General features: G+C 34.4%; 1 protein-coding gene across 7 annotated transcripts in view; it reads left to right on the forward strand.

Moving 5' to 3' along the window:
• LOC105473270 (solute carrier family 6 member 15) overlaps positions 1–25,019 on the forward strand; it is a 72,206-nt gene that overhangs the window by 32,984 nt on the left and 14,203 nt on the right. For 2 of the 7 annotated variants that reach the window (XM_071071352.1, XM_011726985.3), the window contains exons 6-14: positions 5,170–5,280; positions 8,782–9,023; positions 9,315–9,507; positions 11,459–11,651; positions 14,948–15,107; positions 18,538–18,700; positions 20,113–20,242; positions 21,859–21,903; positions 23,864–23,928. In XM_071071352.1, the coding sequence (XP_070927453.1) occupies positions 5,170–5,280; positions 8,782–9,023; positions 9,315–9,507; positions 11,459–11,651; positions 14,948–15,107; positions 18,538–18,700; positions 20,113–20,242; positions 21,859–21,903; positions 23,864–23,928 (1,302 nt within the window). Of the gene's footprint in view, positions 1–5,169; positions 5,281–8,781; positions 9,024–9,314; positions 9,508–11,458; positions 11,652–14,947; positions 15,108–18,537; positions 18,701–20,112; positions 22,401–23,863; positions 23,929–25,019 lie in introns of those variants that run through there. The other 5 variants (XM_071071351.1, XM_024790162.2, XM_011726987.2 and 2 more) reach the window with 4 other exon arrangements.

The raw sequence follows: 25,019 nt of genomic DNA on the forward strand, positions 1-25,019 counted from the left end.
CTTTGTGTTTACCTACTAAACAGAAAATGCCCCCAAATAAACAGCGTCACAAGTACTGAAGAGAGAAATATTGTTTAAGGCTAGGACATGGAAAAACAACTTAGAGGATTTAGCAGCTAAAAGAAGAATGAGTCAGCTGGTGATGTGCTTGGTCAAACCACATAGTCATACATGCATATACATATACCGCAAAATGCTAAGTGGAAACTGCATGAATTAAAAGAGGGGTATGATAGGGACATTGTCCTTTGGGCTAGGTAGGCACATATCAGTTGGACCACATCTGCAATACTGGATTTTACTGAAATCTTGTATTTTCCTTTTTATTATGAGAACTTTCAGCTCTGTGATCAAAGTCTTCAAATAGTTAAACAAAAGAAGAATAGGGCTGCTTTGTGTGACCATAGAAAGCAAAACTATGATCAAATATTGGCTATTATGGAGGAGGTTGTGATGGTGGTAAGCCTTCAAAGAAAGAAAGGCCTTTCAAGAATCAAACTTGACAATAATGAAATCAGTTGCCTCAATGGTAGAGAGCTCAGCATCATTGGAGGTGGTCACACAGAAGTGGCATGTGCCCTAGTTATAGCATCTAATAAAGGGATGCCTGTCTCAAATATGGAGGATAGAAATGAGCAGCTCCAAGCTTTCTTCGAACTCTAAGGTAGTATTTTCTACTCCGACTACTTTTCTATTGTTACTATTACTATGCTGAATACTGTGCATACATTAGCTTGTTTATTCTTTCTGTCAGCTAGATAATTTATGTGTTTTATCCCCATTTTACTGCAAAGTTGACAAGCTCAGGAAAAATAAATATTTGGCCAGAATTAAGCAACCAATACATGATAGACAGGGCTAAAACTGGACTATAAAATTTTCAAAAAGAATGATACATTCTGAAGGTATATTTATAATAAACATTTTCATATGTAAAACAATGGTTTATGTTTTCAATTTTTTAAACAGTTTAGTAAAATGAAAATGTTTTATACATGTTTTATACAATCTTTTGAATGATAAAATAGTCTCTCTTACTAACATACTTGCTTCTACAGGCATAGCAGTTGTCAAGGCCCAGGGGGGTCTTAAAAATCAGTCAAAGGAACACGTTTCATTGTATCATTTCCCAGTTTTAAACATGTATACTTCTTGGCCAATGAGTAAGAATGATTCACCCATTCATTATTATTTTGAGAAAATATTTATTAAGCATTTACTATGTTCTAGACACTGATCTAGTTTAGGAAATACAGCTAACAAGGTAAACAATGTGCCTGTCCTCATGGAGTTTCCATTATAGTGGCAGAGGCAGCAAACAATAAACACATTTATAAAATAACTTCAAGTTACAAAACATAAAGCATGGAAACAAGAAAGTGGTTGGTATACATATAGTCAGTAGGTTGAATTTAACTCATTTTAATAATATTATGCAACTGGCTATTTTGGTCTAATAAGATTAGAGCCATATGACCGGATGCAAATAATTTGTGTTTAAAAATGACACAGATATTTATGTAACCTGCTGACTCCTAAGACATATCTTTTTAAATCATGGAATTTAATAATGAAATATTTTGTCCTCTTACCTGCTCACAGAGGAATACAATTGATGGGTTGCCTTCTTAATATCACTTAAATGTTTGAAATACTGACTTATTTTTCTCCATTTTGTGGGCTTGAAATGTTCTTGTAACTTACTAGGAAACTGTGTTAGAGTTTTATTGAATACAGATCAGTGTTCTTAAGAATTTAAATGTTTGTTGAATTAATAAATGAAAATCGAAATATCTGGACATATAATTAGAATATAATTTTCAAAATACTGCAGAATAAAGATAAGCTTGCAATTTTAGGAATTATGTGCAGGAAGAAAAACTCAAATTCCTGTAAATCCTATCTCAATGAACAATGTATTTGAATATCTGCTGTTTGTCAGGCACTGATGGATATGCCTATGAGGCCACAGTCTGTCCTCATGGAACCCATAATCAATGAGTGAATTGTGTACAAGAAGAAAAACTTAAATTCCTATAAGTCTTATCTTAATGTGCAATATATTTTAGTATTATATTATTGAACAACAATAGTACAACATATTGTAATGATGATTAGAACAGACTAAGTAGAGTAACAGAAGCACATAGAAAGTGTGTAATAGTGGCCAGGCGGTGGCTCACGCCTGTAATCCCAGCACTTTTGGAGATCGAGGCAGGTGGCTTGCCTGAGCTCATGAGTTTGAGACTAGCCTGGGCAAAACAGTGAAACTCCGTCTCTACTAAAATACAAAAAATTAGCCGGGCATGGTGGCAGGTGCCTGTAATCCCAGCTACTCGGGAGGCTGAGGCAAAAGAATCACTTGAACCTGGGAAGCAGTGGTTGCAGTGAGCTGAGACTGCACCACGGCACTCCACCCTCAGCGACAGAGTGAGACTCGGTCTCCAAAAAAAAAAAAAAGAAAGAAAGAAAAAAGAAAGTGTGTGATAGTGTAGAGTCAGCAATTGTAATTAAACTGGATTAGGAAGAAGGCTTCACAGGGGATGTAAATTTTGGAGCAGGGTTTGATGGTTGAAGAGAAGTTCACCAGCAAGATCACAGAGAACTGTGTGTAGGCACAGATAACAGCATGTGCAAAGCTCAACGACTGCTGAGTATTTCTGTGTGACTTTTACATACAACTTGTGCAGCTTGTGGAAGATGAAGGATGATATGCAAATTGGTTGATGATATTGAAGGATCTGTGAACTCTTGTAAAATGATGGGCTGTTACCTAGCAAACAGTGTGGAACATTTGAGGATTTTAAATAGTTCAGTGACAGCACCAGATTTTTAGAAAGATCACTCTGGCAAGTGTGAAAGATGGATTTCTGGGATGCAGAGGAAAGCTAACAGAATCTGGAGGCAAGATGAGCAGGAAACTGTTTTCATACTGAAAGGTATTGTGCTATTGAGAGGGGAAGCAAAGGGACAGATGTGAGATTTCTGTGGTAGAATTAGCTGGGTGTGGTGATCAGTTGGTTTACGGGATTTGAGGAAGAGGGACATACTAAGGATAGATTAGAATATTTTAGCCTGGAATAATATGAGTACAGGAAGAATCTTTTCTTAGTACCTAATTAGAAATTATATTAAAAATATAAAGATAAAATATAAAATTAAAAAGGTATATTTTATTGGATAAAATCATAATCTTACTAGACTTTATAATGTATAATCTTCATTACACTTATATAAAAGTAGAATTAATAAAGCAGTACATTTGAGTTTTGTTTTAAAAGGTAAAAACAAGCTATTGTTCAAAAGTAAATCCGTACTTCTGGCTAGCCTCAACATTTGTGAAGAAGAATCATAAAGGTGATAACTTTAATTCAAGTGAGATCAAGGCAACTGCCAAATTTAATGAATGCCAGAAGTAGGCAGGGAGAATGAAAAAAATCCATCTGAAAGCATTCTGATTTTTTTAAAAAATCAAAAAATTTGAGTGAAGGATTAATCAAAGGATTAAACCAATTTGAAATTATTTAAAAATTATGTTCATTACAACTAATTAAGTTAAAATATAATTTAGTTTTAAAATATTGAGTTCTAAAGTATGCTCACATTTTATCCATATTTTTTCCTTAGAGTGTGCCACGTGTTTAAATATGATTCTTAAGTGGGTAAAAGAGAGAGAGAAAGTGCCCCTTATTGTGTTGCCTTATGTTTATGTTGTTTGTAGTTATTACTGAATTCAGTATCTCTTACCTGCCCGGAGGCATCATTTGCTATGACACTTTTTCCTCCATTGTTCCCATTCTCCTTCCATTCCTTCCTTCCACAGATACATATTGTAGAGTTACTATGTCAGCAACTGTGTTAGGTGTGTGGGATTTGGTAGTAAACAGAAAAGATCTTTACCCTCACTAGCTTTTAGCCTGGTAGAAGATACAAAAAATAAACACAGAAACACATAAATAAAATGCCAAAAGTGCTAAGTACTCTAAAGAACAACAACAAACCCAGGTAATATCACTGAGGGTTGGCAGGGACAGATGGGAGAAGAGAGGATGGAAAGAGACGTCCCCTTATTTTGGGTGGTCAGGGAAGACCTCAGGGAGAAGACGAAGATGAGACTAAAATAGTAAGGAAGAGCAAGTCATCTGCAAATAAGGAAGAGGTGCTTCTGAAGGAAGGTGCAGCCCTGCACCCTAAGGCTGGCTGAGCTTGGTAGACTCACAGGATAGCAAGGGCCTGCGTGGCCAGAGCTCCATGGGAAGAGTGGTGGGCAGGCAGGCAGGCACTGTGGCATAAGGCTTTGCAGGCCAGAGGGTGGAATCAGCACTTCACTTCAATGGCATTAGAAATTCCTGGAGTGTTTTAAGCAGGGAAAGACATAAACCAAGGGGCAGCCAGCAATTCAGATAGGAGAATATTATGAATGGTCCAGAACCACTTCTAGATGTTTGGCTTTACCTGTGGGATGGAGGGTGGGGCCATTTTCTGAAATAGAGATGGGTGGGAACAGCTTTGAGGGAAATTCAGAAGTTTCCTTCTGGATCTGAAACATTTTAGAGACCTATTAGGCCTCCAGAGGATGATGTCAAGGAGGCAGTGACTGTCTGAGTAGCACACTTCCTTTTCTATTATAAATATTTGGTGAACTGTTTAATGGTGAAAATTGCTGAAGCGGAAAGTAAAATCTTTACACGTTTGATTGTTTGGGTTCTGGAAGATGCAGCATAGGAACAATGCTGCATTGAAAGCTTTACAGAATCACAATGAAAATTTGGTTAAAAGAAAAAGACATAGGACTTTATTTTGCTACTTAGAACAACAACAAAAAAGTAGGATTCATTAGGTAGTTAGTGCCTGTTCATTTCTGTCTGAAATATTTCTTGTTTTATGGGCTATAAGGAATCAACACTGTTGAAGCCACACCATAGCTTATGGATTTTTTCAAAGGAGATAGAATCTTTCAAATTTAAATTACATCTCAGATAGAATCTTAAGGCCAAATCACAACTCATAAACCATTCTTTAAAAATGGTTTTAGAAGTTATTAATAGTTTTATTAACCCTGTCATGAAACAGTGACTGTCAAAGTACAGAAACTAACATATAAAATCTTAACTATAAAAATATAATTGTCATTGCATCTCACTTATTTTTGTTTTTCTTTCTTTGCAGATCGTATATTTTAGTTCTCTGTTTCCATATGTGGTACTTATATGCTTCCTCATCAGAGCGTTCCTTTTAAATGGTTCAATTGACGGAATTCGCCACATGTTTACCCCTAAGGTATGTATCGTATTTCTATTTAAGGCTTATGATCATGAAAGCTTTGTGTTTATTGGTAAAATGTTCTAAGTTATGTTTAAGGAATAATTGTTCTAATATATGTACATTAAACTTTTAAAATATAATTTTTAACCAGTCTAGAAAAACCAGCATTTTTTTATGTATAATTATAGCCATTTATCTCCATTTTCTAGATCCCATTTTGATTTTAGAGTGAGGCTACCACTATTTCAACTTCAAAAATCCCTCTTTTATAATAAATTTGTTTCTAATTTTTATACTGATTTAACTGCAATTTTTCAGTCTTCATTTACTCTTTCCCCTTTCTTCTAGTGCTTTTTAATCTTTTTGTGTTATGGACCCATTTCAAAAAGTGACGAGGATTTTCTTACCAAAAAAAAGTAGTGAACATATTAATTTGCTTAGTGTATCCGGAGGTTGACCGATCATCTAGAATCCATGGACCCTAAAATAAGATTAAGAACCCTAAAATACTCTCTCAGAGAAAATTAGTGTTTTCTTTTCTTAGTGAATTTTTTTGAGGTTTTGTAGTTTTGTATCTTCTGGAAGAATATAGTGATCAGCTTGTGAAATTCTGTAACTTCTATAGATGCATATATATTTTAGGAAAATTCTCATTAGACGCCATCAAGGGCTCAGAACTTATAATCCATCATGCAACTTAGTAGAGCCAAACTCAACACTAGGCACATTTAACCTGGTTAATCATAACTGTGGACTTAATCATAACTTCTTATATTGATTTAACAGGAAACAAATAAGTTTTTGATAGTATATATGTGTGTGTGTGTGTGTGTGTATATGTATATATATAAAAAATTCACTGAAATGAAGGTGATCCCCATTATTAGTTTGCTAATGCTATCATAGGCAGACATAAAGATGAAACTGTCTAAAGATATGATTTCAAAATTAGTTTAGGAATTAAAAGTTATCTGAAGGATGAATGTGCAGGCAGCATTGTGCTGTGAGATTTGGGCAGAAGGGATTAGCTTCTCTGGAATTCTTTGTCACTCCTGGCAGCTGCCTTGATACTGCGTAAAAGAAGCTGTGTTCTTTGTGCGTCTGGTTCTGAGTTGGTATTCATTCTGTAGTAGCAAAAATGCTGACACTGGTGTCTGGTTTTCTCAGCTACTTCAAATGTCCTGTTTAACATTTAGAGTTCTTGGAACTTCTCTGTGAACAACTAGTTAAGATTTATGAGTTTCAGCCACACTATAATTTAAATCTGCTACAAATGGGCCATACTTAATGACCAAAAATACTTATATGTATAATATTGAAGAAAATGTTTTCTGAGTTGAAGACAACCAAAGTTCTGTGTGAATTTCTAGAATATATTCTCTTTCTAAACTGACAATTGCTTCTGACAAAATTCTAAACATTTGATTTAACTAGATATTTTAGAATTTAAATGCTTATACATAATAATTATATATAGTCCCAGTACTGAAAACTGCAGCATGAATTAACATTTTTTACCTAGACTGGGGATCACTATTAAAATGTTAATTTTCTACCGGCCGGGCGCGGTGGCTCAAGCCTGTAATCCCAGCACTTTGGGAGGCCGAGACGGGTGGATCACGAGGTCAGGAGATCGAGACCATCCTGGTGAACACAGTGAAACCCCGTCTCTACTAAAACTACAAAAAACTAGCCGGGCGAGGTGGCGGGCGCCTGTAGTCCCAGCTACTCGGGAGGCTGAGGCAGGAGAATGGCGTAAACCCGGAGGGCGGAGCTTGCAGTGAGCTGAGATCAGGCCACTGCACTCCAGCCTGGGCGACAGAGCGAGACTCCGTCTCAAAAAAAAAAAAAAAAAAATTAATTTTCCTTCAGCTAACTTTTCATTGAGTGTTGATAAGACTCTATTACATTTCTGTAGGATGTGATACTCAATATGAGAAGTAGTTGTAATTTTTTAAAAAAATTACATTGTTTGTGTAGGGGAGAAAGTATGTAAGCACATCCAATACTCCTGAAACAGTGAGTGGAGGTTTAGGTCAGAGATTGGAAGGGATGCTGGCAAGGTCTTTAGTAAATAGGTCTTTTCTGCCATCTAGTGGGCAAAATAGAGATAGACAATTGAGTGTATTTTAATAGAATATGATGTAGCAATGGCCAGTAAACAATATGCATATGTTAATTGCTCATAAATGATGAAGATAATCATGATTATGTTTAATAAGCATATTTCATAGATTTTAATAACCAAAATTAGTTGAAGCCATACATCCTATTGTTTGAGAGAATATGGATTTTGGAATCTACCTGTGTTCTTATTTCATCTCTACCTCAGAGCTGCTGTGTAACCTTAGGCAAGTTACATAACCTTCCTAAGACTCAGGTAAAAGTAGCAACAACTTCATGGGTTGTTGTGAATACTAAAAGAATTAAGCCACATAAAATGCTTTTCAGTGTGTTTGCCACTATAGCTCGTCTATGTTATCGGTTACTGAGCATTTTTAGAGTGTGGTAGGCACCGTGGTAAGTGGTACCCTTCTTATTATTCTGATCTTTCTGTTGAAGAAGCTGAAACTCAGAGAGGACACGTCATTTGCCATTGGTTGCACTATTGTAAAATTACTAAATGGCAGAATCAGAATCTGAAACTCTCTGTAGAACTCATGTTCTTAGCCATGTTTGACATTGCTCTCAATAAAGGCAATTTGATTGTAATGGTAAAAAGAGATAAAATGCCAATTTAAACACTATTATTACTGAAATCAAACTGAACTGTTTTGATGTATTGAGGTCTGTGCCACACATGGCTGATCTGAATTGTTTCATTTAAGTTTTGATTATATACAGTGATAATTATCTAAGACATAAAGCACAACCGCATGAAATATCTGTTCAATATTTAATATCTGTTCAGTGTCAGAACTTTGGATCTGAAAGAGTATCTTATAGACAATATAGATGAATTTACTCTATTTTCAAAGAAAAATCTTTTAGTAGACTTTTAAATGAATGAAGAATACATATGTGAATATGCAAAGTACAAATAGTTCAACTCTAACAAGTTTATAATCGTTTTCTGCTTCAACCATTAGATTAACAGCAGAAAACACAAAACATGGAGTGTTAGTGAAGCATCTCTTAACTTTTATTGGTAATTGACCTGTTTTGCTATGGAAAGAAAAAAGACATAATGGGAAATTACTGAAGATAACTAATTTTTCTTCATATTCTCATTTCATATTCCCTTTCATATTCTTAAAATATTTAAAAACCACCATGTAAGTGGAAAATCCCCATGTACTTAAAATCTCCATGTAAAGGATTAATAAACTAGCTTACTCATAATTGTTTCCTAAAAATAGATGTTTATTTATGCTTAAGAATATATTATTTCCCGATTTAAATAACCTTTGGCTGCATAAATATCATTGTAATATATTGAAACAGTAAATTCTATAAAAATTAATTATTCTGAAATATTATTTTGTAGCTTATTCTATTATGTTTATTTTTAAACAGCTTGAAATAATGCTGGAGCCCAAGGTCTGGAGAGAAGCTGCTACTCAAGTATTCTTTGCCTTAGGTCTGGGATTTGGTGGTGTCATTGCCTTTTCAAGCTACAACAAGAGAGACAACAACTGCCACTTTGATGCTGTCCTGGTGTCCTTCATCAATTTTTTCACTTCTGTCCTGGCAACATTGGTGGTGTTTGCAGTTCTGGGCTTCAAAGCAAATGTCATAAATGAGAAATGCATTATACAGTATGAATATTAATTTCCATTTGCCTTTTTTCTTAGTTTTTATTTTGTTATTTATAATTTTACTGATACATGATAGCTATACATATTTATGAGATACACGTGATAGTTGGACACAAACATACAATGTATAATGGTCAAATTTGGGTAATTGGGATAGTCATCACCTCAAACATTAATCATGTCTTTGTGTGGGAACATTGCTCTTTCATTAGCTTATAATGGCATAGTCGTTTACAAACTATACACCAAAGAACTCTTACGTGCTCATTTGTATGTTGTTTTATTTTTCAGAAATTCAGAGATGATCATGAAATTTTTGAAAATGGGAAACATTAGTCAGGATATTATTCCCCATCATATCAACCTTTCAGCAGTTACTGCAGAAGATTATCATTTAGTTTATGACATCATTCAAAAAGTGAAAGAAGAAGAGTTTCCTGCTCTTCATCTCAATTCCTGCCAAATTGAAGAAGAGCTAAATAAAGTTAGTAAGCCATGTTTGAGCAATAAAATAATTATCATTCAGTTGAAATATGCATTATCCAGCAGACTCCCTTCAGGAAAAGGGTCTTCAAATGCCCGAGGAAGCTCTTAAAATGCCCAGAGAAGCTCCTGGGCATTGTAAGGCTTTCACAATTTACATTCTTAATTTTAGAGAATATGTTTTCTTAAATGGTAAAGATTTGCTTTATTTTAAAAAGTTATTTCATTGATTGAGCCACAATAATTTAAAATATGAATATAAAGTGATTTTCATCATAGAATGATGATCAGTCTGAAATCTTTCTTGCTATAATATTCAATATAGAATTAGAATTATGGCTCTCATTTACATATACATCATATGATTGCTTTGATGCATGAATAATATTTAAAATAGAAATTTTAGTTGTTGCGTTCCACAAGTCATGATCAAGTTTTTTTTTTTGTTTTGTTTTTTGTTTTTTGTTTTTTGTTTTTTTAGCCGGAGTCTCACTCTGTCGCCCAGGCTGGAGTGCAGTGGTGCGATCTTGGCTCACTGTATCCTCTGCCTCCCAGGTTCAAGCAGTTCTCCTGGTCAGCCTCCCGGGTAGCTGGGATTACATGCATATACCACCACATCCAACTAATTTTTGTAATTTTAATAGAGATGGAAGAAGGGGGTTCACCATGTTGGCCAGGCTGGTCTCAAATTCTTGACCTTATGATCTGCCTGCCTTTGCCTCCCAAAGTGCTGGGATTACAGTTCTGAGCCACTGTGCCCGACTGATCAAGTTCTTTTTCTTAGCTATGTTGTATCAAGTAAGAAAAAGGTCAGCGTTAATAAATGTGCTTGTATTGGCTGCCACTGTCTCCTGTATGTCAAAAAGGGAAATATAATGGGAAATTAGTCACTATTTGCTTTAAGATAGTTAAATGTACTTGAGACTAACGTAAAGAATCATGTGTGGATATTATTCATTAAAAACGTAAAGCCATCATTAATAGAAAAACCTTGAATTTCTCAAGGAAATATTTAATTAATTACTAATGTACTATTCAAAGTTTTGTTTTTTTAATTCTCATCTATCTTTATGAGACGACACAATCAACTTGAAGTTTGGTTATAGGTACAGTTAGACGAAGTAAGTTGTTATTTTACAACTCAATATTTGTGATATTTGTAAAAATAAGCTAACATTAATATTGGCAAGTAAGTCAATTTCTTTCTGCCCAATTGGAGTATCTGTCTTTTAATTCATTTTGTTATTAGTTTTGTCTGGAAATTCATTGTGTCTCCTGAATTATGAAAACCAGCCCAACTTTTTTTTTTTTTTTTTTAAATCAGGGAGGTAGGAATATCAGAAGTAAAAAATGTAAAGATACAGATTTTTTAAATTAAAAATTGGCTTTTTATGATCTACTTATTCTGTTCACATCCTTTTATTTTGCATTTGCAGTTTTCTCTTAAAACAAGTTTATTATTCATAGTATATATATATATTTTATAACAATTGATTGAGCCACTTTGAGGTAAGGTAAAACCAAATTTTTAAAATCTTTACGTATATGAGCCAGAAATAGTTTATATATATATATATATATATGTATTTATATGTCTATGATAATATGTCACTATTCATATTCAGAAGCTTTAAAAAAAACCAAACATATTATGTATTCTTTAATATAATTTTTCATTCTAGGAGTCTTGTGAAATAGTATATACAACACAGTCGTGTACTCTGCTTAGTAATTATACACAAAATTTCATTATTTGGATCTGCTTGATCTCATTAAATCCGGGTTCTGAGAATGACAACATGATTCATCAGGTTAAGAGCTGATGTGAGCATGTCTATTTCCAGCAGCCCTGGACATTATTCAGAGTTCTTTTCTCCTCATTGTAACTGAGATATAGAGCCAATGTTTAATTATTATTCTGTACTAATGTTGCTATTTTGTGTATTTTGCAGGCTGTTCAGGGGACTGGCTTAGCTTTTATTGCCTTTACAGAAGCGATGACACATTTCCCTGCATCTCCCTTCTGGTCAGTGATGTTTTTCCTCATGCTGGTCAATCTAGGCCTTGGCAGTATGTTTGGAACCATTGAAGGGATTGTCACGCCTATTGTGGACACTTTCAAAGTGAGGAAAGAAATTCTTACTGGTGAGTATTTTTGTATTTGACTTTTCATTGAACAAAGCCAGGCCATTTTATTCTTGGTGAAAGTTTAGAGATGAAAACTGGAAAGTCTTATATTTTGAGTTTTATTAATTTCTATTATTACCATTTATTTATGATTGTATACATTGTATACATTTTAATTATATAAATTTTTATTGTATATATATTATAAAATAGGAATGTTTTAATATAAATTACATTTTACCATTTATTAATAAATATTTATTGTTATAATTCATTAATAGTAATGCATTATCAAGAATTACTGACACTAGAATAAAGTCATGGAGTGTTTGTGTATAATTTTGTATTCAAGTCAAATAATCATAATTAGAGCAGTTCAGATGCAATATTCCTATCCAAAAAGTACATAGCTGAAAATGATAAACCTAAATCCAGTTCTCATACACAGCAGCAACAGTGATTTATTAGTAGTTAATGTCTCCAAGTAGAGAAGAAAATAATTTATCAATATGAATGGTAGTTAATAGGTCCAATTTACAAGTGATTCTTAAAGTACCAGTTTAATGCATCACACTCTCATTTAAGGGATATAAAAGATATAAAAAATTATAAGAGAGATACAAATATATATTTAAAAATCTCCAAAAATAATAACACTAAAATTAAAATCAGATTGGATAGATAAGACTTATAGCATGTAAAATACTGATAGAGAGCATAATGGATTTTACATGTAAGAATTCAAAAGATTCTAAGTCATCTAAATATATGATGGAGCTGTCAGAGAAAGAGATGGAAGTTGAATTGGAAAGAGGAAGGGTCTTCTCAAGGGTCAGAGGATAACTTTAGTAAACATACATAAATGGAGATAAAGGCAACAGTAAGAAAGCTAACCATACGAGAGTACAGTACAGAAACAGTACTAGTAAGTGATGTAAAATAAGATTGGATAAAAATTTTATGGATAACCTTGAATGCTGGACAATGGTGTGCATCTCCCAAAGGCTATTTCTTAGCCATAAAAATTAACTAAGAATTTATGTGTAAATAACTCTCAAATATATACCTTTATCACTTGCTGCTCTGATAAGTATGTCTGTATGTGTTTGTGCATGTGCATGTATGTGTGTGTATAAAACAATTTAATTTCAGCAGTTTGTTAATGTTGATAGCTACATATCCACAATTCAGCTGAACAGAAATGAGGAACTGCTTTATATTATTCAAGAAAGTGATTTCTACTTCTTAATATGAAAATCCATATCCTGCCTGAAATGCAAGCTAAAGTCATTTTTGTATTCTTATCCTTGCTCACCATATCCAAACTGTCCTCTCCTGTAGTAAAGGGCTTACAGGTTAAGGAAAAAGTAACAATGTAAAGGGAAAATCACATAAAGTAGTATTTTCTAACTCCTTCTAGAAGACTTATTTGGAAAGAGCAAAAGGGAATGTACCCTCTTTCCCACTTCTTGTGTTTTGGGATCATACTGATACTTCAAATAGTAGTCATATTTGACCTCAATGAAATATTACCTCATTTTCTTTGGTAGGTGTGTTTTCTTCTCTTTTATGCAGTAAGATTTAGGCAAATGAATTACTCATTATCTTTTCCCTCACATCTCCAGCAAAACTCTTACTGTCTGTACCACTTATAATGTGCTTTTTTTGTATTTGCCTCATACTGTGGTGTAATTAGGAGATAGTGAAAGTGACACAGGCTGTTGAGAAAGACAGATTTGAGTGCAAATCCAGACTCTGCTACTTCCAGCTTAGACTTTAAGCATATTACTTAACGTTCTTCGGGACCATTTCTCTAATCTGTAAAGAAAGCAATACATTGTTCAATTGGGATGTTATAAAAATTAAATGAGATAATGCAATATTATTTTATACTGTGATAAGCATTTAAATTTAATATGCAGTAGAATCCAAGTAAATGTTACTTTTCTTATTCTACATTATATGTTTACATATGATATTCATTTCTGTAAGATGTAACTCACAGCACCAGTATAGTACTTAAGAGATGGAGGTAATTTCTTCATGTAACACATACTTGCTGAAATTGTTAGGGAACATTCATATGATTGAATCCATGGATGTCTTTATTCCTTAGCTGCCATTACTACTCTACTTCTTTCAAGTTTACTCACCTCTGCCGAAATGTGGTTGAGGAATGGAATGCAGTCATCTTTTACCTTTGGAGGCTTCTCTGCTAATGAGCACAAAAAAACAAAGAGTCTAACAAAAACATGGGAATATTATATGAATTTCAAATCTTCTCTAAGTAGTAGCTGGTCAGAAATTTATGCATCTGTTTCTTAGCTATTACTGGGGAAACTCTTTTTAGATTATTTTTCTTAGATGTTATTTGGATGATCAGATTGCATAACTCCATTATAATTTGTTTCCAAACTAATCTGTTCAGGCAAGATAAAGATATAAATGTGGATTATTGTTGAGGTTTTTGGTGTGGTCAGACTTTTTCAGTTATGCTTGAAAAGTAACCATATTTCAATCAATGATATAATATGTATATTTCATAATATTATAAGCCATATTAGTCTCATTATTAATTCAAAAATTTCATCTATATTTCAACACTACAGAACATTATAAAAGGAAGAAATGACCTATGAATATTTGCTGCCTGAAAAAGTCACTTTGCTATTAATTATAGGAATAGAGTATGGAAATTTATACTTTCAAAATTTTCTGTAAATTTTGTCTCACTTATTATTGTACTTGGTAAATGAATAACTTGCTGCATACAAACGTTATATTTATAAGGAGTCATTACTTAAATTCACTATATGCATAAACAATGAATAAATTCACTATTCATAAATTCATATCAAATACATATACTTTTCACATCAATCAAGTACACTGATATGAAAAGTATATGTATTTTAACTGATGTGAAGCATCAGAGTAATCTCAAGGGAAAAAGACCTTTGGAGGATTTGTCCAATATTTTTTATAGTCACTGTCTCTAATCACATATATGGACTGAGAGATAATAAGATCACCAAGCTCATTACAGCCCTATTTACCTTGGTAAATTTACCTTGGTAAATGAATTCAGGGAGATGAATTACTGTCTTAGAATAAATTTGTATGAATGTTGGGACTATACCCAGGTAACCTAATTCCTAGTAGGTTATATACCATGTATCAGGAAAGGTATTGCCTGTTTATATGATGGACATGTTATAAAAGTTTTAAAAGTTTGAATATAATAATTTATAATAAAGTTTAAAGGACTTGGCTCTGCATAGAGTCTCATTTTTTCATTTGTTTCTTTTGTCTAGTTATCTGTTGTCTTCTGGCATTTTGTATTGGCCTGATATTTGTGCAACGCTCTGGAAATTACTTTGTTACAATGTTTGATGATTATTCTGCTACACTGCCTCTGCTAATTGTAGTCATTTTGGAGAATATTGCTGTATGCTTTGTTTATGGCATAGATAAGTAAGTATATTTGCTTTTATGTATTCACTTTTATCTCTCTTTTGAAAACATCAATTATCAACATTGATTTCATTAAGAAGAGGAAAGAAATGAATAGAAGAAACAATTCTTTAAAAAAATCAAATTTTTTGCAGGCTCTTATTGATTCAACAGTTTTGGTAAAGTACATTTACCTATTGGGCAAATAGAATTATATAGGATGTAATAGTGTGTAGAATTTTAGAGCTTTGATTTAGTCCTGGTTATCAAAAAGTAACTTTCAGGATCTAGTAAGTATTGGCAGTGTTCCAAGAACCTTAGGTTCTTTTGAGTTGTTAATCTACATTCCACAGATGTAGTTGTTATCTACATTTCACAGATAAGGAAAATCAAGCTTAGAGAGATACCCTGTGACTTGCCTGTCACCCACCTGGACAGCGACAGACCTGGGACTCATGTCCATTTCTGTTTAACTCTAAAGCTTATCTCCTAATTATTTTGCTAAACTGATTTATAAGAGGAGTGCATGTGTCATAATGACTTATATAGCAGGACAATATTGGGAAATGATATTTTCCCAGGTGAGACGTGTATGTCATTTGCTGCACATAAACGTTATATTTATAAGGAGTCATTACTTAAATTCACTATGTGCATAAACAATGAATAAATTCACTATTCATAAATTCATATCAAATACATATACTTTTCACATCAATCAGGTACACTGATACGAAAAGTATATGTATTTTAACTGATGTGAAGCATCAGAGTAATCTCAAGGGAAAAAGACCTTTGGAGGATTTGTCCAATACTTTTTATAGTCACTGTCTCTAATCACATATATGAACTGAGAGATAATAAGATCGCCAAGCTCATTACAGCCCTAGGTAAAGTAGCAATGCATGCACCTTAAGTGAAGACCAGAGTCCTTTTAAGCAACATAAAGAATATTGTTGGTATTGAATGAGCTTTGTAACAAAGCTTTGTAACAAAGCTTTATGGTTGCCAAAAGCTCCAGGCCAGGAAGGTTAGGAGAACTTACATTTAATAATCATGTACTGTATAATAATAGTAGTAATAGCTCGTACCATATAATTCAGCAATCATGCTACTTGGTATTTACCCAAAGGAGTTGAAAACTTATGCCCACTTAAAATTCTGCACGTGGGTGTTTATAGCAACTGTATTCATAATTGCCCAAACTTGGAGGCAACCAAGATATGCTTTAGTAGGTAAATAGATAAATAAACTGTGATACATACAGGCAGTGAAATATTATTCAATCCATGAAAAGACACAGAGGGAATTTTAATGCATATTACTTAGTGAAACAAGTCACATATGAAAAGGTTACATATTGTAAGATTCCCCTATATTATAATACGGAAAAGGTAAAACTATGGAGACAGTAAAAACATCAGCAATTGACAGGGGTTGGGCCAGATCCAGGGAAGTATAGGCAGAGCACAGAATGTTTAGGGCAGTGGGACTACTCTGTATGACACTGTAATGGTGGACACATGTCATTATACATTTGTCCAAACCCAGAGAATTTACGACACAAACAGTGAATTCTAATGTAAACTGTGGGCTCTAGATAATAATGATGTGTTAACTTATGTAGGTTCATCAGTTGTAACCAATATTCCACTCTCGTGGGAGATACTGATAATGGAGGAGGTTATGCGTGTATATTGGTAGGAGCTATATGGGAAATCTCTCCACTTTCAGTTCAATTTTGCTGTGAACCTAAAATTGCTCTTAAAAAATAAAGTCTGTAATAAAAAAATAGTCCGTGTTAACTAACATGAACCATATCTTACAGATGGGAAACTGCCCCTTCTTTTACAGGAGGATACAATATGTTAGCTGTAGAGCCAGTACTGTAACCTTGACCTTCATTTCAAGGCCAGTTTTCTCTAAGCTTTACTAGGCTACTCAAAACTCATAACCTGTACCATGATGGAATTTGATGTTGTTATTGGATTGATCTGTAAATACATTTGTAGTTTAGATTTCCATTTAGACGGTTAATTATTCATGATAAACTTGCTAAAGAATCTCTCTTTTTAATGCTAGTGTTCCTGAATAACACTATTTATAACAACAGAAGAAAAAATACTACTACTAATAGATGTATCTGTCGATTTTGTACTATATGTGAGGTAGTATGCTAAGCATCCATTGTTTATGGTTCTAGTAATAACCCTCAAAGGTGGGTATTATATTATCTTTTTGGAAAACACCAAAAATGAAACTTAGAGAGATTAAGATATACATCAAAAGAACACAGAACTGCGATCTGAAATGAGGTCTCTTGCTCTTCAAAGTTCGTATTTTTTCTAAAGGGCAGGTATAGAATTCTTGCATTGAAGATGTCCTTTAAGATTCTGGAGCAACTTGGAAGAAATGAAAAAGGGAGGAGAAACATAGAGATTAAGACTGGGTCGGGCACGGTGGTTCACACCTGTAATCCCAACACTTTGGGAGGCCAAGGTGGGCAGATCACTTGAGGTCAGGAGTTCGAGACCAGCCTGACCAACATGGTGAAACACCATCTCTACTAAAAATACAAAAATTAGCCGGACATGGTGGTGGTCGCCTGTAATCCCAGCTACTTGGGAGGCTGAGGCAGGAGAATCGCTTGAACCTGGGAAGACGAGGTTGCAGTGAGTCGAGATTGTGCCACTGTACTCCAGCCTGGGCAACAGGTGAGACTCTGTCTCAAAAAAAAAAGAAAGAAAGAATGGACTCAAGAGATATGACAATTCATAACAATTAGTTACTATATGTAGACCTTTTTAAAAATTCAGAATGTAAAAAGAAGAGTTCAGAAAATACAACATTGATTAGGTATATTTGATGATATTAAGGAATTATTATGCTTTTAATGCTGTGATATTAAGGAATTATTACTTTTACTAATTTTTACTAAAAGTAATAGAAAAATTAGTAAAAGCAATAGTTAGTAAAATTATTATTTACTAAAAAGTAATTATTACTAAAAGTAATAATTCCTTAATAGCATAGTATTAATAGCATAGTAATAATTCCTTAATGTATAATTACTTAATATTTCTTAATAATAATTAAGTAATAATTACTAAAAGAAATTATTTAGAAATTATTTATTTTAGTAATTATTACTTGTATTACTAAAAAAGAGAATAAATTTTTAATGCACTGAAAATATTTTGTTTATAGAATAGAAAGTTATCAGTAGAAGAATTCAATAATTGGCTTAAGAGAGTTTTCCCTAAATAAAAATTATAGTACTTAACTGTTTTCATTTTACTTTATAGTCATCTTCCAAGAGGAACTTTGATACAATATAAAATGTCATAGGGTATCCATGGCTAAATCTTTGTCAGACCATTAATACAATGCACATTTTTAAGGTTTAGCAATATTAAATTAAGGAATAATTAAATACTTTCTTTTTATTCAGGTTTATGGAAGACCTAAAAGATATGCTGGGCTTTGCTCCCAGCAGATATTACTACTATATGTGGAAATACATTTCTCCTCTAATGCTATTATCATTGCTAATAGCTAGTGTTGTGAATATGGGATTAAGTCCTCCTGGCTATAATGCATGGATTGAAGATAAGGTAAATACAAAATAAGGGAATTACATTTTTAAAAGGTACATAAAAAGCTTTTTTAGAGCATTTTGTCTCTGTCACAGCATTTTTTTGCTGTTAATGAATGGCATAGCTTTTATGCAAGGATATGAGATTTACGTTTTTGCCCTGCCCCAGGCATATATGATTTTTAAAATACATTGTGGATGTTTTTAACACATATGAAACACTGACCTTGTCCTTATTAAAGCAGATATATCCATCTTAACATTGACGAACCAATAATTATTGGGCCTTTGACTCTAGAAAACATATTAATCAAAACCAGAAATGTTTTAATACATGAATTTGTTAAGTTGTATCCCAGGCCAGGTGCAGTGGCTCATACCTATAATTCCAACACTTTGGGAGGCCAAGGCAAAAGGATCACTTGACACTGGCAGCTTGACAGCAGCCTGTGCAACATAGAGAATCCCTGTCTCTACAAAAAATGAAAAAAAATTAGCTGGGCATGGTAGCACTCGCCTATAGTCCTAGTTACTCGGTAGGCTGAGGCTGAAGGATACCTTGAGCTCAGGAGTGGAAGGTTACAGTGAGCTATGATTACTACTGCACTCCAGCCTGTGTGACAAAGCAAGGCTCTATCAATCAATCAATCAATCAATCAATAAGAATTGTATCCCAGATTTTATGTAATGATGAAAAATATGTATTAGCAAAGTACACAATTTAGTAAATTTTAAAGTAAAGTTCTGTTATAACATTTATATTAGCAATAACTATTTCAATTTCTATTCTCAAGCTGAATAATAATGTAATCATTAGGTATATCTCAGCTGCCATAAAATCAAAGTGCTTATTTTCAGAGATACCTGTGACCTTTAACTATCCTGTGGTTAATAATTCTAGACTGAGGCATAAACAAATCTGTTCTCTTACCAAAACCCTTGGGGCCAGATGTGCTTCAAAAGTTTGGTTTTCAGATTTGAGAAAGATATATGACACATTTAAGAGGTATCTATTGCTTAGTAACAAACTACCCTGAAATTTAATGGCTAAAAGCAACATTGATGTATTATTTCTTACAGTTCCGTGGCTGAGCTAAGCCGTTGTTCTTCTTTTCTTGCCTGGGCTAACTCAAGCAGTTGCATTCAACTTGGAGGAGAGCTGGGCTCTCTTTTTAGGTGGTCTTTCATTTATAACGTTTCCAAGCATTATGGATTCAGGGCAACATTGTAAGAAACAGAAGCAGAAATTGGAAGGTCTTTAAGGCTTAGTCTTGGAATTTGCTTAGCATCATTTCCACCACTTTCTATTGGTCAAAACAAGTCACCAAGCCAGCCCAGATTCTTTCCTCATAAACCTGAAGCAAGTACAATATTTTATGTATGTGCAAAGAAACATAGATTACTAATAATTATTATTTTCTTCTTTAACAGGCATCTGAAGAATTTCTGAGCTATCCAACTTGGGGACTGGTCGTCTGTGTCTCTCTGGTTGTCTTTGCAATACTCCCGGTCCCTGTAGTCTTCGTTGTTCGTCGCTTCAACCTTATAGATGATAGTTCTGGTAATTTAGCATCTGTGACCTATAAGAGAGGAAGGGTCCTGAAAGAGCCTGTAAACTTAGAGGGCGATGATACAAGCCTCATTCATGGAAAAATATCAAGCGAGATGCCATCTCCAAATTTTGGTAAAAATATTTATCGAAAACAGAGTGGATCCCCAACTCTGGATACTGCTCCCAATGGACGGTACGGAATAGGGTACTTGATGGCAGATATTATGCCAGATATGCCAGAATCTGATTTGTAGCTGGGGGAAAAGTCAGTGGGTTTTATTTGGTTCATTTTTACCAATGAACATTGGCCCTACTAAGAGAAGCATTAGGCTTCCCTTATCAGAGGGCGATCTCAGGTGTTCCATGGCTGTGATCTTTAATCCTAACAGTGTATGTCAGTTCAACTTGAGCATTCTTTTGGATTCTTTGGTTTACATTTGTACAGAAAGGTTTGCAGACAAATCTTAGGATGGCTGAGGCACATGTATGCGAGGATTTTTTTTAAGTACTTTTGGTGTATTTTCAAGTATTTCTATCTCTTAAAAAAATTGTGTTACCTCAGTTTCTAATAATTTCTGGGTTTAGTAGTGTTGGCAATTAAAAATGGTATACCTTAAAATTTATAAGTTTGCCTTCAGGGTAACTTCCAGTGTCATAATGAGCAGTTCTGTAAGTGGGTGCCTCTCAGCACATTTCCATGAATATATTATGTAGATAGGCTGTATTGATTTTGGTAGCATTGATACCTTCTTAGGCAATTAGTTGAAGAAAACTGCAAAATATTTTCTTATGTAATAGCTGTATAGAGCAATAGCATCAAAGCATAAGAAGGCACTAATGCTGGGATGAAAGATGAGATTCAGAGGTGACTGAGAATCATGTGAGTGATGGCTGTATATTTTGTGTAAAATATATGTGTGAAAATGAACTAGAGTGAGTTACTCAGCACTCTCAAGAATTATGCAGACTCTGCATTTTTCTCATGCCGTGTGCCTAAAAATCTACTTGATATTTATTGTGGTTTCAAGATTATTCATAGTATATTTATACAATATACTTGCAATGCATATAAGTACTTAAAGTACTAATTTGAAAACTTGAAGCAAGATGGCATTTTAATTAATCTATTTCTGTTTTGCTTCTGTTTTATGCAAATATACATCATTTTTAAGTGATTGTTAAAATTGTAATGCATTACATTTTAATCTACAAATAAACAAAGTTTAGAAATGTTTGTTTTTCACATTGATTTTCTTTGTATCACCTCAACTGGATTGTCTTTCATTTCAGTCAGCACTTAGGCATTTCATAATAACTAAACATCACATTCCAAGTGGGATTAATTACATTAATTGAATAGAGTTACCACCACTTCAGAGACAAAGGAAAAATAGAATATTATGGTTCAATGGTGTTCTTATGTAGTCTTATGATTCTTGAAAAAGTACTTATAGCCTCCCAAGAAACCATGTGTGCAATTGACTGCTTGCTGTGTCAATATTGTCTGTAAAGTATAAAAGACTATGATTTTTAAATAAAACTGTTGTGTATATGAAATTGGATAGAGCAGAGAAACCTCACTGAGTGCCCTCTAGTTAAAAATCTTTCATTTATCCTACCACCAGATCAGTTACATGTTAAAAACAGTGACGGAAATAGCAGCAAAATAGGTGAGATAATACACATGCCGTATCTATTGATTTATTTCAGCCAGTATTCTTGCTCTGCTATAGATAGATGTTAATAAACAGTATCATAGCATTTAAAATATTAATTCCACTGGTGCATAAATTTTTAGTCTTTTAAAATATATTCATGAGTATTATGTTTTGTATCCCTTTAAAAAGGTTTAATATTTTATAAACAGGCAGTATATGCACATTATACAAAACTAAAAAATTATGAAAATTCAGTGTGAAGCAAGTTCTCATCCAACATTTCTCCTGGCCATCCATTGTCCATCCTTAAAGGCAATCACCATTGCCGGTTTCTTCTGTATCCTTCTGGAAATACAATATATTGCATAAATGACAGCATTCTATATTCTTTCGTCTATATTTTACTTATTTCTGTGAAAAATTTATTTTGGACAGCATTTTACATATGAATACTCACAAATGTGCTTCATTATTTCAGAGGCTGAAGTAATAAAAATTTTGTTTATTTTTGTGTCGAGGCAATATTTTTATATAGTACGCTAATCTTTATAATACTTAACCTGCCAGACTTTAACTGTAACACAATAATGCATTGCCAAATAGCACCATTCTTCTTCTCTCGCTCTCTTGCCATGGGGGCTCTTAAAAAAAAAAAAGTATATATCTAAGGCATACAACATGCTATTTTGATGTATATAAATATAGTGAAAGCAAAAAAAGTATATATGTAAGGTGTACAATATGCTGTTTTGATATACATAAACATAGTTGCAGCAATTAACTTGTCAATCATCTCCCATAGTTGCCTTTTCTGGTGGCAAGTGAACCTAAAATCTATTCTTTTAGCAATTTTTTCAGTATTCAATACAATATTATTAACTATTATTTTCATGTTTTACATGAGACCTCTAGAGTTATTCATCTATATAACTTTGAACCTTTTGACCTACTTCTCCCCATTTTCACCTTCTTCCCACTCCTGGTAATCAACTGTTCTACTCTCTGTTTCCATATACTTGGCTTTTGTTTGTTTGTTTGTTTCTACATATAAGTGAGGTCATGCTCTATTTCTCTATTTCTTTCTGTGTCTGGCTTACTTCACTTAGCATAATGTCCTCCAAATTTATCCATGCTTTTGCAAATGGTATAATATTCCATTGTGTATATATATCATAATTTCTTAATTCATTCATCCATTGATTGACACTTAGATTATTTCCATATCTTGGCTATTATGAATCATGCTGCAATGCATGTGGGAGCACAGATCTTCCATGAGGTGCTGATTTCATTTCCTTTTGATATAATCTACAGTTTGGGTGCCTGCCTTGCACTAGGAATTATTTCTGCATCCTTCTATTCACTGAGTAATATGAACAATGCAGGAATATTATTTTTGAGTTGAAATAGAATTTAAAACCCTTATTATGGTTTCACTTGGCAGATAAGGAAATCTGGCCAAAGAAGTTAAAGAAAAATGGACAAAGTGCTCTTCTTTTTGCTTCCTTCATGCAGTCAGTTCTTCAGCTGTACACTTATTTATTGATTTATTCACTCAGGATCTATTAACTAAAATTCTAACTTATTATAAGTACTTTATGCAAGACACCATTATAATTAGAGTATAAATGCTATTCATTTTTTTCCATTTTCTCTTGTTTGCCAGTGAGAACTGCTACCTGCCTTTTCCCAGGCAATGTAAGATTTAATCAACAAATAGCAGTTTGAAAGAGCCTTCTCTATACTGTAAAATTTGAGGCTTTCAAATTTGTGTTACTTTCCACTACTTCTATAAACTATGGCCTAATGTTGCACCTCCATGTGATGTAGCCAAGATTCGTCTGTCTTCAAACAGAAAGGAGACTAGGGACTGAGACGGGAGGGATAATAAATGTTCTGGAGTAGAATACAAGGATGACGGGGTGGAGCAACATGGTGGAATAGAAGCCTACACCTTTTATCTTTCTTGCAGGAACACCAAATTTTAACAACTGCATGTACACAGAAAAGCACGATCACAAGAACAAAAAAAATCAGGTGAACATTCATAATACTGGTTTTAACTTCGTATTGCTGAAACAGGCATTGAAGAGGGTAGGGGACATTCTTGAATTGCTGAAGCCACCTCTTTCCCATTTCCTAATAGAGGGCCTGCTGTGCAGGGTGTGCACTTGGGGAAGGGAAAGCACAGTGACTAAGGGACTTTTTCATTTAACTCAGTGCTGCCCTCCCACAGTAGAGAGAAAAGCTGTGCTGGGCTCAGTCAGCATCTGTGCACAGGGAGAGTATTTGGACCATGCATAGCCAGAAGGAAATCGCCCATCCCAGCAGTCAAAACTTGGGTGTCTCAGCAAGCCTCAACAACATGGGCCAAAGTGCTCTGGGGTCCTAGGTAAACTTGAAAGGCAGTCTAGGACACAAGGACTGCAATTCCTAGGCAATTCCTACTGCTGGGCTGGGACTAGGATGGACTACGGAGGCACATGACCTAGGGAAACACCAGCCTGGGTGGTTAAGGGAGTAGTGCCTGTGCCACCACTCCCCCAACCCCAGGCAGTGTGACTCACAGCAACAAAAATGACTCCTTCCTTTTGCTTGAGGAGAGATTAAACAGTAAGAAGGACTGTATCTTGCATCTTGGATACCAGCTCAGCCACCGTAGGATAGGGCACAGGGTAGAGCTGTGAGGTCCCCATTCCAGATGCTAGCTCCTGGGTGACACTTCTAGACACATCTTGGGCCAAAAGGGAGCCTTCTGCCCTGAATTAAAAGACCCAGTCCCGGCAGGACTTACCACCTGCTGACTAAAGAGCCCTTGTGCCTTGAATAACCAGTAGTGATACCCAAGCAGTATGCCATGGGCCTTGGGCTCTGAGATGTACTGGCTTCAGATGTGAACCAGCACACTCCCAGCTCTAGTGACAATGGTAAAAGACTCCTTCTGTTTAAGTAAATCAGGGAGAAAATAGAGGACTTTGTCTTGCACCTTGGGTACCAGCTCAGCCACAATGGGCTAGGGCAACAAGCACGGTCTTGGGGTCTCTGAGCTGAGGACTAGGCTCTTGGACAGCATTTCTGGACCAGCTCTTGGCCAGAGGGGAGCCCACTTTTCTGAAGGGTGTGTCCCA

This window comes from Macaca nemestrina, chromosome 10 (genome assembly GCF_043159975.1).
Source record: "Macaca nemestrina isolate mMacNem1 chromosome 10, mMacNem.hap1, whole genome shotgun sequence".
NCBI classification, from domain to species: Eukaryota; Metazoa; Chordata; class Mammalia; order Primates; family Cercopithecidae; genus Macaca; species Macaca nemestrina.